The sequence below is a fragment of the Bufo bufo genome, chromosome 3 (genome assembly GCF_905171765.1).
Source record: "Bufo bufo chromosome 3, aBufBuf1.1, whole genome shotgun sequence".
NCBI lineage: Eukaryota > Metazoa > Chordata > Amphibia > Anura > Bufonidae > Bufo > Bufo bufo.
This window is the reverse complement of record NC_053391.1, coordinates 595,075,825-595,092,081: the sequence shown is the minus strand read 5'-3', so window position 1 is coordinate 595,092,081 and position 16,257 is coordinate 595,075,825. Positions and strand designations below refer to the sequence as shown.

The following is a 16,257-nucleotide window of genomic DNA, read 5'->3' as shown; positions in this document are numbered from 1 at the left end:
CTGACATGCTATAAAAGTCTTGGTGAGGATCCTACCACTGGAACATTTACTGTCTATTCTCATCCCCAGTGGAGAAGTGGCCACACATAAGATCTTCCATAGAAGACCTCCATTAATAAGAATAGGACCTGTGCATGATACTCATTGAACGATTGCATTGGCAATTGTACCACCCAGCATGGGGTAGAGCCTCTTCATTGTGCAATGTCAGAACAGGTAGGAGATCATAAATGTAGGTATGTTTCTATATATGTTTTAAAGGGCATCTGTCAGCAGATTTGTACCCATGACACTGGCTGACCTGTTACATGTGCGCTTGGCAGCTGAAGGCATCTGTGTTGGTCCCATGTTCATATGTGCCCGCGTTGCTGAGAAAAATGCTTTCATATATGCAAATGAGACTCTAGGAGCAACGGAGACTTATTAAAACATAATTTTTCTCAGCAATGCAGGCACATATAAACATGGATCCAACACAGGTGCCTTCAGCTGCCGAGAGCACATGCAACAGGTCAGTTTTATAGGTACAAATCTGATGACAGATGCCATTTAACGTAGATTGATCACAGATGCATAGTCTCTTCTTCATCAGGTACAAGGATTAGGTATCCTATTCTTGAATGGATGAATGACCCAACAGTAAGATTTTCATGGCATATCTAGTGGAGATACCATACAAATATGTCAAAGGGAAAACCCTTTCCACTAAGAACTTAAAGGTGATGGCTGAATTAGTTAAAAAATTCCCAAGGCAGCAACTATGGTAAAATGAAAGAACATATACTCACCTATCTCATCCCCCGCTGCTCCCAGCGTAACTGCTCTGATCCTCCACATCGCTGTAGCCACGACGATATCTTCTTGGCTGCAGTGATGACATTCACGTATAACTTGGACGCTGCTGCAGCCAATCACTGATCTCAGCAGCTGAGCTGATTGGCTGCAGCAGTCACTTGGAGTATGCAGACACATCATTGCTGCAGCCAAGCAAACAACTCCTTCCGATAAGAGTAGCAGGGGATGAAATATGTATGTATATATTCTTTCTTTATTGTATTGTTGCCTTGGGGATCATTTTTTTTTATTAAGTCAGACAAACCCTTTTAATTAGAAAGCTTTGGTTTTCATGTTGCGAATTCACTACTGCAAACAAGATTTAAAATGATTAGTTAAGTTTAAGTTCTGTTCCTAAGGCTCCTACACAAAAAAAGGGGAACATTTTTTCAGGCACTTGCATAAAATTAAATGTGTAAAGGTGCTCCAGGTTCAAAGCATTGTAAAAGGAAACATAGCTTTCATCACAGTTCAAGAAGACTCCAACTCTTTCCAGTTGTTCCTTAGGATTCAAGAGAGTATCAGGGTTGGTGAAAGCATAGTATCTATCTGTATACATGCCAAGTAGACCAATTGCCCATATTCCTCTACCTGGTTCAATTCTAAACATTCCTTTTCTGCAAACAGACTGTTTAGCTATTCCAGTGGTCCAGTATATGCCTCCTCCCACCTCCACCTCCCAATAATGTTTTCCTAATTTGAATCCGGTGGTTGCCAAAACACATGGTTTTGAGTCGAACCTCTCTGGACATGGGGCCAAATGCAGTGCATCTTCCACATATTTCACACGTTGTCTGTTGCAGGTTACCAGAAGATTTTGGTTGACAGTTTTCAGGTCCAGGGACAATGGAACTAAACGTAAAAGGTTTAAATTGAATAATGTTAGCTGTAATTTTTTTGTGTGTGTGTTAGCTACAACAACATGCAGGTGATGAAGTATCCTTACCATGTAAAGACATAAAAAAGTCCAGTGTTGCTCTTCTTCCAGTGTGTCTGGGTATCCTGTGTTTTGGATGAGGAAGTTCAGGAGAATGTCTAAAAGGAAATAAATAAATGTTACACAATACAAAAATTAGTTTTCAGTGGTTCAAATATCTATAGGAAAAAATAAAAAAAAGACCATATACACAAATTCCTCCAGTGACGCACTTAAACCTGGTAGTCTTTAGGATATGCACCTCAGTGTACAAAAGATGTTTGAAATATTAATATTAAGAATTAAAATAGAAAAGGGCAGGATTGCTAATACAACTTGAAGATGTCTATGACTGCAGATAGACTCTGCTAGCTAATAAAGCTACCGCAGGATTGGCACTAAGACAAACAGTTAGCCTCTCTCTCTGCTGTAAAGTAGGGCTAGGCAATTTTGCCCAAACTAATAATCTCGATCATTTTCAACTTAAATGGTCAATAAATGATCATAAAACTTTGCATAAATCAATAGTCCACACGACCACAATAAACTTTGTAATATGTTTTATTAGTGAGAAATATCTGTTTCACCTGTTTACCCCCTCCCAAAAGAGAATTGCTTTTCACTTTAAAGAAATGCCTTTTTCCTGCCCAAGACAAATTACCTCTGCAGGTAATCACATGTTAATACCAGTCTACGGGGAGGAGGAGGAGTGAGCAGGAGCTGAGGAGACAAGCACAAAGAGAGACTGCACAGCTATACAGGAAGGTTATAGCTCAGCACAAGTTCTTCATTCACAAGCATACAGGTCAGTACATCTCTATAATATCATGCATTATATGGGGCTGCTTCTGAGTGACTGTGAGACAGGAAGGAGGTTCTCCTCTACTTTCTGTGTGTGCAGTGCATGGCACCCACCATAATATATTCATTATACACAGAAGAAAACCACAAAAAAAAAAAAAAGATACAAGTGATATAATGGCCAGAAAAGTGTTATTTCTCATGTACATGCTGTACTATTGATTTATGCAAAGTTTGTCGCTGGCTCAGTAAGGAAGATTCTCTATATTTTTTTCTGGTGATAACCTTTCCATTTTGGCATACATATAACGTATTGATTAACTTTTATTATTTATTTGAAGTGCAGTAATGGAAAAAAATCTATTTCACTATTGTTTTTTTTGCACACTGAATTTATGACATTCGCTGTGCAACATAATAAGTATGTTACTTTTATTGTATGGGTCAGCATAATAATGGCCATACCAAATATGTATAGTTTTTTTTTTTACTACTGTTACACAATTATAACATGTCTTATGCAAAAATAATTGTTTTTTATGTTGAAGCACTCTAATAAGATTTAGCACTTATTCATTTTATCAGCCGACATATGATTTTTTTTTTGCGGGGCAAGATGTAGTTTCATTAGTATTATTTTGGTAACAATGGGACTTAACGATTAACATTTATTTTTTTATGGGAAATAGGAACAATTCCATTATCTTTTGGTTTTTCATCTTTTTATGTAGTTAACAAGGCTTCACAACTCTTAGGCCATCTCTGGATTTCCGTGAGCTAAATCGGATTACTGTCCGTGATCCTTACCCCCTTCCTTTGATTCTTGATTTGTTTAACCAGATTGTTGATGCCAAGGTGTTCTCCAAGTTAGACTTAAGGGGGGCATATAATCTGGTCAGGATCAAGGAAATGGTTGAATGGAAGATACCCCAGAGGGTCACTTTGAGAACCTGCTCATGCCTTTTGGGTTGACCAATGCTCCTGCGGTTTCCAACATTTTGTGAATGACATTTTTCATCATCTGGTGGAGAGGTTTGTTGTCGTGTATTTGGCTGACATACTAATTTATTCTCCAGACGTGGATACTCATCAGGATCACGTTAGACAGGTGTTACAGATCCTAAGAGATAATAAATTGTATGCAAAATGAAAGTGTGTTTTTGCTGTACAGTCGTGGCCAAAAGTTTTGAGAATTACATAAATATTGGAAATTGGAAAAGTTGCTGCTTAAGTTTTTATAATAGCAATTTGCATAGAGTGATCAGATGAATTGCATAGTCCTTCTTTGCCATGAAAATTAACTTAATCACAAAAAAAACTTTCCACTGCATTTCATTGCTGTCATTAAAGGACCTGCTGAGATCATTTCAGTAATCGTCTTGTTAACTCAGGTGAGAATGTTGACGAGCACAAGGCTGGAGATCATTATGTCAGGCTGATTGGGTTAAAATGACAGACATGACATGTTAAAAGGAGGGTGATGCTTGAAATCATTGTTCTTCCATTGTTAACCATGGTGACCTGCAAAGAAACGCGTGCAGCCATCATTGCTTTGCATAAAAATGGCTTCACAGGCAAGGATATTGTGGCTACTAAGATTGCACCTCAATCAACAATTTATAGGATCATCAAGAACTTCAAGGAAAGAGGTTCAATTCTTGTTAAGAAGGCTTCAGGGCGTCCAAGAAAGTCCAGCAAGCGCCAGGATCGTCTCCTAAAGAGGATTCAGCGGCGGGATCGGAGTGCCACCAGTGCAGAGCTTGCTCAGGAATGGCAGCAGACAGGTGTGAGCGCATCTGCACGCACAGTGAGGCAAAGACTTTTGGAAGATGGCCTGGTGTCAAGAAGGCCAGCAAAGAAGCCACTTCTCTCCAAAAAAAACATCAGGGACAGATTGATCTTCTGCAGAAAGTATGGTGAATGGACTGCTGAGGACTGGGGCAAAGTCATATTCTCCGATGAAGCCTCTTTCCGATTGTTTGGGGCATCTGGAAAAAGGTTTGTCCGGAGAAGAAAAGGTGAGCGCTACCATCAGTCCTGTGTCATGCCAACAGTAAAGCATCCTGAGACCATTCATGTGTGGGGTTGCTTCTCATCCAAGGGAGTGGGCTCACTCACAATTTTGCCCAAAAACACAGCCATGAATAAAGAATGGAACCAAAACACCCTCCAACAGCAACTTCTTCCAACAATCCAACAACAGTTTGGTGAACAATGCATTTTCCAGCACGATGGAGCACCGTGCCATAAGGCAAAAGTGATAACTAAGTGGCTCAGGGACCAAAACGTTGACATTTTGGGTCCATGGCCTGGAAACTCCCCAGATCTTAATCCCATTGAGAACTTGTGGTGAATCCTCAAGAGGCGGGTGGACAAACAAAAACCCACTAATTCTGACTAACTCCAAGAAGTGATTATGAAAGAATGGGTTGCTATCAGTCAGGAATTGGCCCAGAAGTTGATTGAGAGCATGCCCAGTCGAATTGCAGAGGTCCTGAAAAAGAAGGGCCAACACTGCAAATACTGACCTTTGCATAAATGTCATGTAATTGTCGATAAAAGCTTTTGAAACGTTTTAAAGTGCGTGTAATTATATTTCACTACATCACAGGAACAACTGAAACAAAGATCTAAAAGCAGTTTAGCAGCAAACTTTGTGAAAACTAATATTTGTGTCATTCTCAAAACTTTTGGCCACGACTGTACATGAGGTGAAATTCTTGGGCTACCTGCTGTCATCTTCAGGTTTTCGAATGGATCCAGAAAAAGTCAGTGCTGTATTGGACTGGGTTCACCAACTATTACCGAAAATATATTCAGATTATTCGACAGTGGTGAAACCCTTAACGGTCATGACTAAGTAAGGGACGGATGTTTCAGTGTGGTCTGATTCGGCGTTGCGAGCTTTTTCTGCGGTTAAGGAGTGCTTTGCTTCTGCCCCTATATTGGTGCAGCCGGATGTATCACAACTTTTCATTGTGGAAGTTGACGCGTCTGAGGTGGGGGTAGGAGCTGTCTTATTGCAGGGCCCGTTACCTGGTAAATGGCGCCCATGTGCATTTTTCTGTAAAAACTCTCTGCCGCAGAGAGAAATTACGATGTGGGTAACAGAGAGTTGCTGGCCATTAAGTTGGCTTTTGAGGAGTGGCGTCATTGGTTGGAAGGGGCGATTCATCCGATCACGGTGTTCACTGATCACAAAAATCTGGCTTACCCTGAGTCAGCTAAACGACTGAACCCGAGGCATGCCAGATGGTCTTTGTTTTTCACCAGATTCAATTTCATTGTCACTTATCGTCCTGGGGTTAAGAACGTCAAGACAGATGCCTTGTCACGTAGTTTTCCTGGAGGTGGCGATTTGAAAAATCCTAGTCTGATAATATCGGAGGGGGTGGTTCTTATGGGACACCCTGGGAGTAGATCCACTGCCAACCTCATCTCTCGTAGATTCTGGTGGCAGGGGTTGCATAACTGTGTTGAGGACTATGTGTCGGCCTGTAGTATCTGTGCACGCGCTAAGGTGACACATACTGGACTTTCTGGATATCTACTTCCGTTGCTCATACCGTCCAGACCATGGACTCACTTGTCTATGGATTTTTACTGATCTGCCTAATTTGTCTGAAAAGACTGTTATTCTGGTGGTAGCTGATCGTTTTAGTAAAATGGTGCACTTTATAGCATTGCCTGGCCAACCTAAAGCTAAAACACTTGCCCAAGTGTTTGTTGACAACATTGTAAAACTTCATGGCATTCCCTCTGACGTGATCTTGGATCGTGGGACTTAGGCCTCTTTCACACGACCGTTGTATGCACCCGTGGCCGTTGTGCCGTTTTTTTTCGCGGACCCCATGACTTTCAATGGGTCCGTGGAAAAAACGGAAAATGCACCGTTTTGCAGCCGCATCCGAGATCCGTGTTTCCTGGCCGTGAAAAAAATATGACCTGTCCTATTTTTTTCACGGCCAACGGTTCACGGACCCATTCAAGTCAATGGGTCCGTGAAAGAACACGGATGCACACAAGATTGGCATCCGTGTCCGTGATCCGTGGCCGTAGGTCACTTTTTATACAGACGGATCCGAAAATCCGTCTGCATAAAAGCTTTTTCATAGCTGAGTTTTCACTTCGTGAAAACTCAGAACCGACAGTATATTCTAACACAGAAGCGTTCCCATGGTGATGGGGACGCTTCTAGTTAGAATACACTACAAACTGTGTACAAGACTGCCCCCTGCTGCCTGGCAGCACCCGATCTCTTACAGGGGGCCGTGATCAGCACAATTAACCCCTTCAGGTGCGGCACCTGAATGGGTTAATTGTACTATCATATGCCCCTGTAAGAGATCAGGGCAGCAGGGGGCAGACCCTCCCCCCCCTCCCCAGTTTGAATATCATTGGTGGCCAGTGCGGCCCCCCCCCCTCCCTCTATTGTAATTATTCGTTGGTGGCACAGTGTGCGCCCCCCCCCCCTCTATTGTAATAATTCGTTGGTGGCACAGTGTGCGCCCCCCATCGGCCCCCCCTCCCTGTATAGCATTAACAACATTGTTGGCCAGTGTGCGGCCTCCCATCTCCCCCCCCCTCCCATCATTGGTGGCAGCGGAGTTCCGATCGGAGTCCCAGTTTAATCGCTGGGGCTCCGATCGGTAACCATGGTTACTTAGCAATAGTACAATAGTAGAAGATTCATACTTACCTGCTGGTGGCTGCTGCGATGTTCGTGTCCGGCCGGGAGCTCCACCTACTGGTAAGTGACAGGGTCTGTGCGGCGCATTGCTAAATGAACTGTCACTTACCAGTAGGAGGAGCTCCCGGTCGGACACGAACATCGCAGCTCCCGGGTAAGTATGAATCTTTTACTATTGTACTATTGCTAGTAACCCGCTGCCACCAATGATCGGGGGGGGGGGGGGACATGGGAGGCCGCACACTGGCCACCAATGTTGTTAATGCTATAGAGGGAGGGGGGGCCGATGGGGGGCGCACACTGTGCCACCAACGATTTATTACAATAGAGGGAGGAAGGGGGGGGGGGGCGCACACTGTGCCACCAACGATTTATTACAATAGAGGGAGGAAGGGGGGGGGCGCACACTGTGCCACCAACGATTTATTACAATAGAGGGAGGAAGGGGGGGGGGGGGGGCGCACACTGTGCCACCAACGATTTATTACAATAGAGGGAGGAAGGGGGGGGGGGCGCACACTGTGCCACCAACGAATTATTACAATAGAGGGAGGAAGGGGGGGGGGGGGGGCCGCACTGGCCACCAATGATATTCAAACTGGGGAGGGGGGGGGTCTGCCCCCTGCTGCCTGGCAGCCCTGATCTCTTACAGGGGGATATGATAGTGCGGCACCTGAGGGGTTAATTGTGCTGATCACGGCCCCCTGTAAGAGATCGGATACTGCTAGGCAGCAGGGGGCAGTCATGTACACAGTTTGTAGTATATTCTAACTAGAAGCGTCCCCATCACCATGGGAACGCCTCTGTGGTAGAATATACTGTCGGAAATGAGGTTTCACGATCTAACTCATATCCGACAGTATATTCTAACATAGAGGCGTTCCCATGGTGATGGGGACGCTTCAAGTTAAAATATACCATCGGATTGGAGAAAACTCCGATCCGATGGTATAAAAGGGACTCCAGACTTTACATTGAAAGTCAATGGGGACGGATCCGTTTGAAATGGCACCATATTGTGTCAACGTCAAACGGATCCGTCCCCATTGACTTGCATTGTAATTCAGGACGGATCCGTTTGGCTCCGCACGGCCAGGCGGACACCAAAACGACTTTCTTTTCATGTCCGAGGATCCTCCAAAAATCAAGGAAGACCCACGGACGAAAAAACGGTCACGAAACACTGAAAAATGGGACCCCGTTTTGCGGACCGTGAAAATATACTGTCGTGTGCAATAAGCCTTAGTCTGTGTCCAGATTCTGGAAGACGTTCTGTACTTGGTTGGGGGTACAACTGTCTTTTTCTTCTGCTTTTCATCCTCAGATGAATGTACAGACGGAGCGCACTGATCAGAGTCTGGAGTTACTTCAGATGTTTTGTCTCTGAGAACCAGGAGGAACGGTCTTCGTTTATGTATTTGGCAGAGTTTGCCATAAACAATCGTAGACAGGAGTTCACTGGTAAGTCGCCATTTTTTGGGGCATATGGGTTTCACCCGCAATTTGGTACATTCTCTGGTTCGGATACTTCCGGTATCCCTAAGGAGGAACGTTTTTCGTCATCATTGTCTTCTATATGGCGGAAAATTCTAAATAACTTGATGAATATGGGCAACAAGTATAAACGTGTGGCTGACAGGAAACGTATGAATGGTCTAGACCTAAGTGTGGGTGATTTTGTGTGGCTGTCCATAAGAAATATTAAGTTGAATGTTCCTTCTTGGAAGTTGGGTCCAAGGTTTATTGGTCCATATAAGATCACTGCCATTAATAATCCTGTAGCTTTTTGTCTTGAACTTCCTCAGGCTCTGAAAATTCATATTGTGTTTCACAAATCTTTGTTGAAGAGATATGTTGAACCTTTGGAGTCGTGCCCCGCTCCTTTCATGGTGGACGGTAGTTTGGAATTCCAGATCGCCAAGATTATTGACTCTCGAGTTCTCTGTAAATCTCTTCAGTATCTTGTTCACTGGAAGGGTTATGGACCAGAGCAGAGGATGTGGGTATCTCACGTGAATGCCAGTTGTTCGGTAAAAAGCTTTTCACAGGTCTCATCCGGATAAGGTTGGTCCTGTAGAAGGGGAGGGGGGGGTGAGTACTGTTACGGACGTTCCCGCGACAGGTGGCAGGAGATCAGTGAGACTGGCAACACGTGGTTTGATCTGACATGTTTTCCGTTTGGATTAAATCATGTCTGTGTTGTTTCTGGTGCTTGCCACACCTTATTTCCCCAGGTGTGGCTATTATGGTCATTTAACCTTCTCTATTTATTGTTGTTTCTCCCACTATGCTATGCGGTTTATAGCTTCTGTTGGAGTTGTGGATAGCTGGTGTGTGGATCTTGGCTGAGTTCCTGCTGCTGCCATAGCCACTTGAAGTGTTTTCTTTCCCCTTTGTATTTTGTTTGGGTTATTTTGTGTGTTACATTTCCCTTTCATTTGTATTAAGGCCTGAGGGAGACTCCTGTTCGTCCTTCGTCGTGCTGCTGTGAAGAAAGAGGTAAGTTTTGTGGGGGAATTGTTTTTTTTTCTTCATCCTCGTCATCTCAAGTGACTTCCTGGGGGTGAGTGGGTGGAGAGGGGTCTGCTCCAGCGCAGTTTGGGTGCCTCTGGGCGCTTTATAATGCTGTACTCGGCTGTGGCTGCTTAGCTCTGCATCCGGCTCCGCCCCCCAGATCTCATTCAACAAAATGTTGAATTGTATCCATATTTTCTGTGCAAGACTGGACAGGATAAAATCCATGAATATGGAATATATTCCTGTTTGTCATGCTTGACCTATTATACAAGACTTCATGGTATTATCCCCGTGGTTACGCTTTAGCAATTGTAAACATATTAACGTCAAAACATACTGTATGCTCATATGACCGTTACTTTTTATTGTTTAGAAAATGTAGATATTAATTCTTTATGATAGTACCACTAGAAGTATTCATTTCTTCCTCTTCAGAATCTGTTCTTGGGAAATCATTTTATAGTGATTTTTCTCATAAATCTGTTGAAATCAAAGCCTCAAAACAAATCAAATCAAATCTCATAGTAAAAGAATAATTCAATCCCTTATCCAAAATACGTAGCTGATTATTACATGCTGGAAGATGAATCACCGTGCCTACTTGTGAATTATAACCTTTCCCTATCACAATCTTGTATAGTAAGCATTACATTACCATTCACATTATTCTCAGTCTCAATTATTTTCTTTTTCTTGTCTATTATCAATGTTTTTTGTCATCTACATATCCTCCTGTCTTGCTTTTCATCCATTGTTGTGCTTTTTTCCTTGCATATTTTTTTAAACAAATGTGGAGGCATAAGTAATTATTCACACCGACAAAATCTGATGACTTCATCATGCCTTCAATAGTATCCTGTATCACTGAAAAGTGACACAATGTTTCAAATGGTTCCCGCTATTTTTGTCATCCCTACTCTTATTTTTATTCTTGTGTTTCTTTAAAGCAAATTGGGAATTATTCACACAGGGCCATTTACATATCTGGATAATAGAATTACATACCAGATGTCCAGCAGGCATGAATAAAAGGAATGATGTAATGTACTTCTATTAATGTATATTTGTACTGCTTATGTTGATTTTATAAAAAAATGTATATAATGTGACTAGATATTGATGTGATGATTCTACTAATACATATCTGTATTGTTTTGGTTTATATTTTATAAAAAAAAATGATATAATGTGATCAGATATGTATATGATGATTCTTTGCAATGAATTGGGCACTATGGGGGGGGGTCATTTACTAAATGATATACCCCAGTTTTCTGGCATATACTGTATTTTTCGCCCTATAAGATGCATCGGCCCATAAGACGCACCTAGGTTTTAGAGGAGAACAATAAGAAAAAAATATTTTCAATTACACCTCAGGTCAGACCAGCAATCAGACCCCCAAAGCTAATCAGGCCTCAGCTTACAGTCCCAATCAGACCCCCAATGTCAATCAGATCTCAGATCAGACCCCCAATGTCAGACCTCAGATCAGACCCCCAATGCCTCAGATCAACCCCCTAACCTTCAGCCATCTATCAGCCCTCATATGTCAGCCAGCAGCCCCCATATATTCAGCCATCAGCCCCATTTATTAGCCCCTATATGTCAGCCATCAGCCCCATATATCAACTCCTATATGTCAGCCAAAAGCCCCCAGTGCAAATAAAATAAAATAAAAACACACTTACCTCTCCTGCTCCTGGACGCTACCGCTCCTCACCATCACGATCCTCTTCATCCCGCTGTCGGATCTGTATCGCGGCGCACAGTGTGAGGTCACAGAGCGCCCTTACGCTGTACGCAGCCCTGCACAGCCGATAGCCGAACCGAGGACCAGGAAGCGGTGAGTACAGAGCCTTCACCGCTTACCGGTCCTCCGGTACTAATGAAGCGCTTCCATAATGGAAGCGCTTCATTAGAACTCGCCCTATAAGACGCAGGGGCATTTTTCCCCTACTTTGGAGTCTTATGGGGCGAAAAATACGGTATCTGTCGCAGATTGCAGCGCAAAGGCTATTTGCGCTGCAAACTGCCATTATTCCCCGCTCATACTAGGTCTAAAAGAGGGGGCGCGGGAAGGGAAGGGGACACCTGTTTTAGGCATAGAAAATGGTCTAAATTTAAGCCAGCAAGTAAGTTGGTTTACATTTAGACTGGCGGTGGATGTGCCGAAAATATGTAGAGGCTAGTGCCGAAAATATGTACGGGGTTATCAGGACTGGCATCTAAAACGCTGGTCTTAATAAATGATCCCCTATATTTGGAAAAGGTTAACTCCTTGCAGTATTGATGATGAACACCTATTGGAGTTTTCGTTTTGCGCTCCCTGCCTTCCCAGAGCCATAACTTATTTTATTTGTCTGTTCACAAAGCCATATGAGGGCTTGTTTTTTGCGGGACAAGTTGTACTTTCCAACGCTACCATTTTATATTAGATATCATGTAGTGGGAAAGAAATTCCCAATGGGTTGAAATTGAAAAAAAAAAAATGCAATTCCACCAGTTTTATGTTGTTTTTTTTAATTTACGACGTTCAATGTGTGATAAAACTGGTCAGTACGAATCCGGCGATACCTTATATGTATAGTTTTTCTTGTGTTTTGATAGTGCTAAAAAAAATCAGTTTCATTTTGTCGCCATATTTTGACCCCTATAACTTTTTTGTAATTAATTTTTTTTTTTTGGGAGGGGCGATCTGAACTTTTCATTGATACCATCCTGGGGTGTTATGACTTTTTGATCACTTTTTATTTAATTTTTTGTAGAAAACGAAGCGACCAAAAATGGCGAAATCGGCCATTTGGACGCTTTTTTCAGTTTTGCTATTTGCCTTATGGGCAATATATTTTTAGATTATGGGTGTTTTCGCACATTGCGACACCAATAAAAGTCGCTAATTTTTGCGCAGTTTTACAGATTGCGCAAAAATTTGCGACTTTTTCACTCCGTTATTTTGACTTGAGCTAATATTAAATCTGGCCCTATATGTACTAAAATGTTGTCAGGCACATAATAATACAATTATGCTTAAAATGCATCCTTTTTTTTTACCCCTTAAGGATTCAGCCTAGTTTGGCACTTAAAGGGAATCTGTCACCAGTTTTATGGTGTCCTAATTAAGGGCAACATAAAAAAAAAAGAAGAGATTTTTGTGAACTCACCTGTAAAATTTCTTTCTTGCTGAGTTCATTGGGGGACACAGGAACGTAGGTATAGCTGCTGCTGCCGCCACTAAGAGGTGACACTAGGCTGAAAAAAAAAGTGTTAGCTCCTCCCCTGCAGGCTATACCCCCTCCAGCCTGCAAGACTTTGTGGCCCAGAACCGCGTCCGCCGATGCCAAGGAATGCACCTGGTAGAATTTGGTAAAAGTGTGTAGGGAGGACCAAGTTGCAGCCTTACACAGTTGCGAAGCAAAAGCGTGGTGGAACAGAGCCCATGAAGCGCCTACCGCCCTGGTGGAATGCGGCGTGATCCGGACGGGTGGTATTCCTAGGAGGTGTATCTCGGAGTACCACGCTCGACGGGGCCAGTCCGGGGCGATGAGAATCGTCTGGATGCCCTCCATCCGTATCCTGCGGAGCACTCGAGGAAGGAGAGGGAGAGGCGGAAACACGTACAAGGGAGAACCCATTCCATGGTGCCACCAGAGCGTCTACTGCGCACGCCTTTCGATCCCTTATGCGAGAGAAGAAGGCGGGTAGCTTGTGGTTGAATCTGAACGCCATCAAGTCCATGTCTGGCCGTCCCCAACGGTGACAGATTTCTGTGAAGACCTCCGGGTGCAGGGACCATTCTCCCGGGTCCACGGTCATCTGACTGAGGAAGTCCGCCGCCCAATTCTCCACCCCTGGGATGTAGAATGCCGACAGGGCTAGTACGTGCTTCTCCGCCCATTGAAGAATCAGCGAGGATTCGGCCATCGCCGCTTGACTGCGGGTTCCCCCTTGATGACTGATGAAGGCCACTGCTGTGGCGTTGTCCGACTGTATCCAGATTGGCTGACCCGTCAGAAGAGGGGATCAATGAAGGTGGGACAGACGAATGGCCCGAAGTTCCAAAATGTTGATTAGCAGTTTGGACTCCGATTGAGACCAAACCCCCTGTACCGTCCGGGGTGGGAAGACTCCTCCCGAGCCCTGAAGACTGGCATCGGTAGTGATGACCGTCCAGAAAATCGGTAGAAAGGATTTCCCCGAATCCAACGTTGGTGTGGAGAGCCACCATCTGAGTGCCGAGCGCACAATCGAAGCGAGGACTATGGGTTTTACCAAGGAGTCCACCGACTTGTCCCAGGATGAGAGGAGTACCCGGGTGTGAAACTGCGTGAACGGCACCGCTTCCATGGTAGCGACCATCATGCACAGAACCTGCATGCACCAGTGAATGGATGGGGAACGGTGCATGAGAAGAAGGCTGACCGCTCGCGAAGGGTCTGACGCTTGTCCCGGGGGAGGCGAACTACAGCCGCGTCCGAGTCGAGAATCATCCCCAAAAATGTGATATATGTGGATGGATGCATGGACAACTTCCGGAGATTCACTAGCCAGCCAAACTGCGCTAGGGTCTCCAGAGTGATGCGGACACTGTCCTTGTTGTGAGCGAAGGACACCGCTTTTACTAAAATGTTGTTCAAGTAGGGGATTAGAGAGATGCCCCTGGAACGAAGGAGGGCCAGAACTGGAGCCAGAACCTTTGTTAACACTCGCGGAGCTGTCGCCAAACCAAAGGGGAGAGCGACGAATTGGTAATGTTGTGAGCCCACTGCAAAACGCAAAAAGCGATGAGGGCAATGGGGACGTGCAAGTATGCGTCATTGATATCTATCGAGGAAAGGAATTCGCCTTGTTCCAGAGAAGCTATTATGGAACGAAGAGACTCCATCCGGAACCGCTGAGTTTGGAGAAACCGATTCAACAGCTTGAGGTCCAGAACCGGACGAACTGACCCCTCCTTTTTGGGAACTACAAACAGATTTGAATAAAAACCTGTGAAGTGTTCCGTGAGGGGAACCGGGGAAATGACCCCCTGAGCCAGGAGAGCCTGGATCGCCTGAAAGAAAGCGGTGGCCCGATCCGCCCTTTTGGGTGGTTGGGATAGGAAAAACCTTTCTGGAGGAGGGGAAGCAAACTCGAGTTTGTAACCTGATGACACGATCTCGAGTGCCCATGCGTATGCGATGTTCCTGAAATAGGAGAAGACGACCCCCCACCCAAGAAGATGGGGGCGCCCCATCATGCAGAGGCCTGTTTGTTGGCTGCGGGGCGGGTAGGCTGAGCCCGTGGTGGCCAAGCTGGTTGCGGCTTAAAGAACGCCTTCTTTCACTGATCCTAAGAGGCGGCTCTGGAAGAGTTCCCTGCCGCCGGGCGCGTACCTTCAAAGCTACGAAAAGACTGAGCCCGGGAATGGGACGACCTAGCGCGAAAAGTGCGCTTATGCTTGCTCTGCGGAAGGTGGGTACTCTTACCACCCGTAGCCTCAGAGATGATCTCATCCAGGCGAGACCCGAATAAACGAGTGCCAGAGAAAGGCAGAGCTGTCAGGGAGCGTTTTGAGGATGAATCCGCTGCCCACACCTTGAGCCATAATTTGCGTCGCAGCGTGACTGCGAGAGCTGAAGAGCGGGCGACAAGTGTGCCCACATCCAATGACGCTTTACAGAGGTACTTCCCTGCCCGGGAGATTTGTGAAGCCAAGGCCTGGAGTTCTGTAAGAGGAACCCCCGCTTCCAAGTCCTGATGGAGGCGTAGAGCCCACTCTGAGACCGCCTTCGCCACCCATGCGGAAGCAAAAATGGGCCTGAGCGCGGAACCTGGACTTAGCCACAGACTCCATGCTGCGATCTACTGGATCCTGAAGCGAGGAGCTGTCCGCCACAGGAATCGCTGTATTCTTGGCCAGACGTGCTACAGGGGGATCCACTTTAGGAGGAATGGACCATTTAGAGACACAGTCTGCTGGAAAAGTGTACAGCAGATCCAGACGCTTTAAAGAACTAAAGCGGCGATCTGGATGGTCCCTAACCTTAGAGATGACGACGGAAAAGTAGTCATGCAGTGGGAATGTCCTGTTGGACTGCCTTTTGGAGCGGAGAAAAGACACGCTTTGGCGGCTGGTAGACTCATCCTGCACTTGGAAGGTGTCCCGTATAGCGGCAATTAGACTTTCTACCATAGCCGCAACCCTGGGAGAGTACTCCGGATCCGTATCAGAATCTGAGTCTCCAATTTCCCCTTCAGACAGCACTACTGCAGGAAGAGATGATGCGTCTGAGCGTGACCCTGGAGGGGGTGGGGAAGCAGATGCGTCCGAGGAGGAGGAATGTCCTGCTCTGCAATGTTTTTGTGAAGATCTGCTCCGCAGTAGCTTGCCTGATGACGGTGCGGCCTGCGTTGTTGTAGACTTATCAACCAAGCGACCTATTAGAGTCAGGGTGGATTGGGATAACTTGGAGAGGTCCTCCACTGCCCGGGATAGTGCACGGGCCCATTCCGGTTC

At 45.1% G+C, this 16,257-nt stretch overlaps 1 protein-coding gene across 2 annotated transcripts in view; it reads right to left on the bottom strand.

Moving 5' to 3' along the window:
• Positions 1-447: 447 nt before the first annotated feature.
• Positions 448-16,257, bottom strand: part of LOC120996145 (E3 ubiquitin-protein ligase TRIM39-like) — a 49,135-nt gene continuing 33,325 nt past the window's right edge. Inside the window, exons 6-8 of one of the 2 annotated variants that reach the window (XM_040425888.1) lie at positions 1,781-1,869; positions 1,152-1,686; positions 448-1,099 (exon numbers count right to left, since the gene is read on the bottom strand). In XM_040425888.1, coding sequence (XP_040281822.1) covers positions 1,166-1,686; positions 1,781-1,869 — 610 coding nt within the window. In that variant the 3' untranslated portion in view covers positions 448-1,099; positions 1,152-1,165. Of the gene's footprint in view, positions 1,687-1,780; positions 1,870-16,257 lie in introns of both variants that reach the window. The other variant, XM_040425887.1, reaches the window with a different exon arrangement.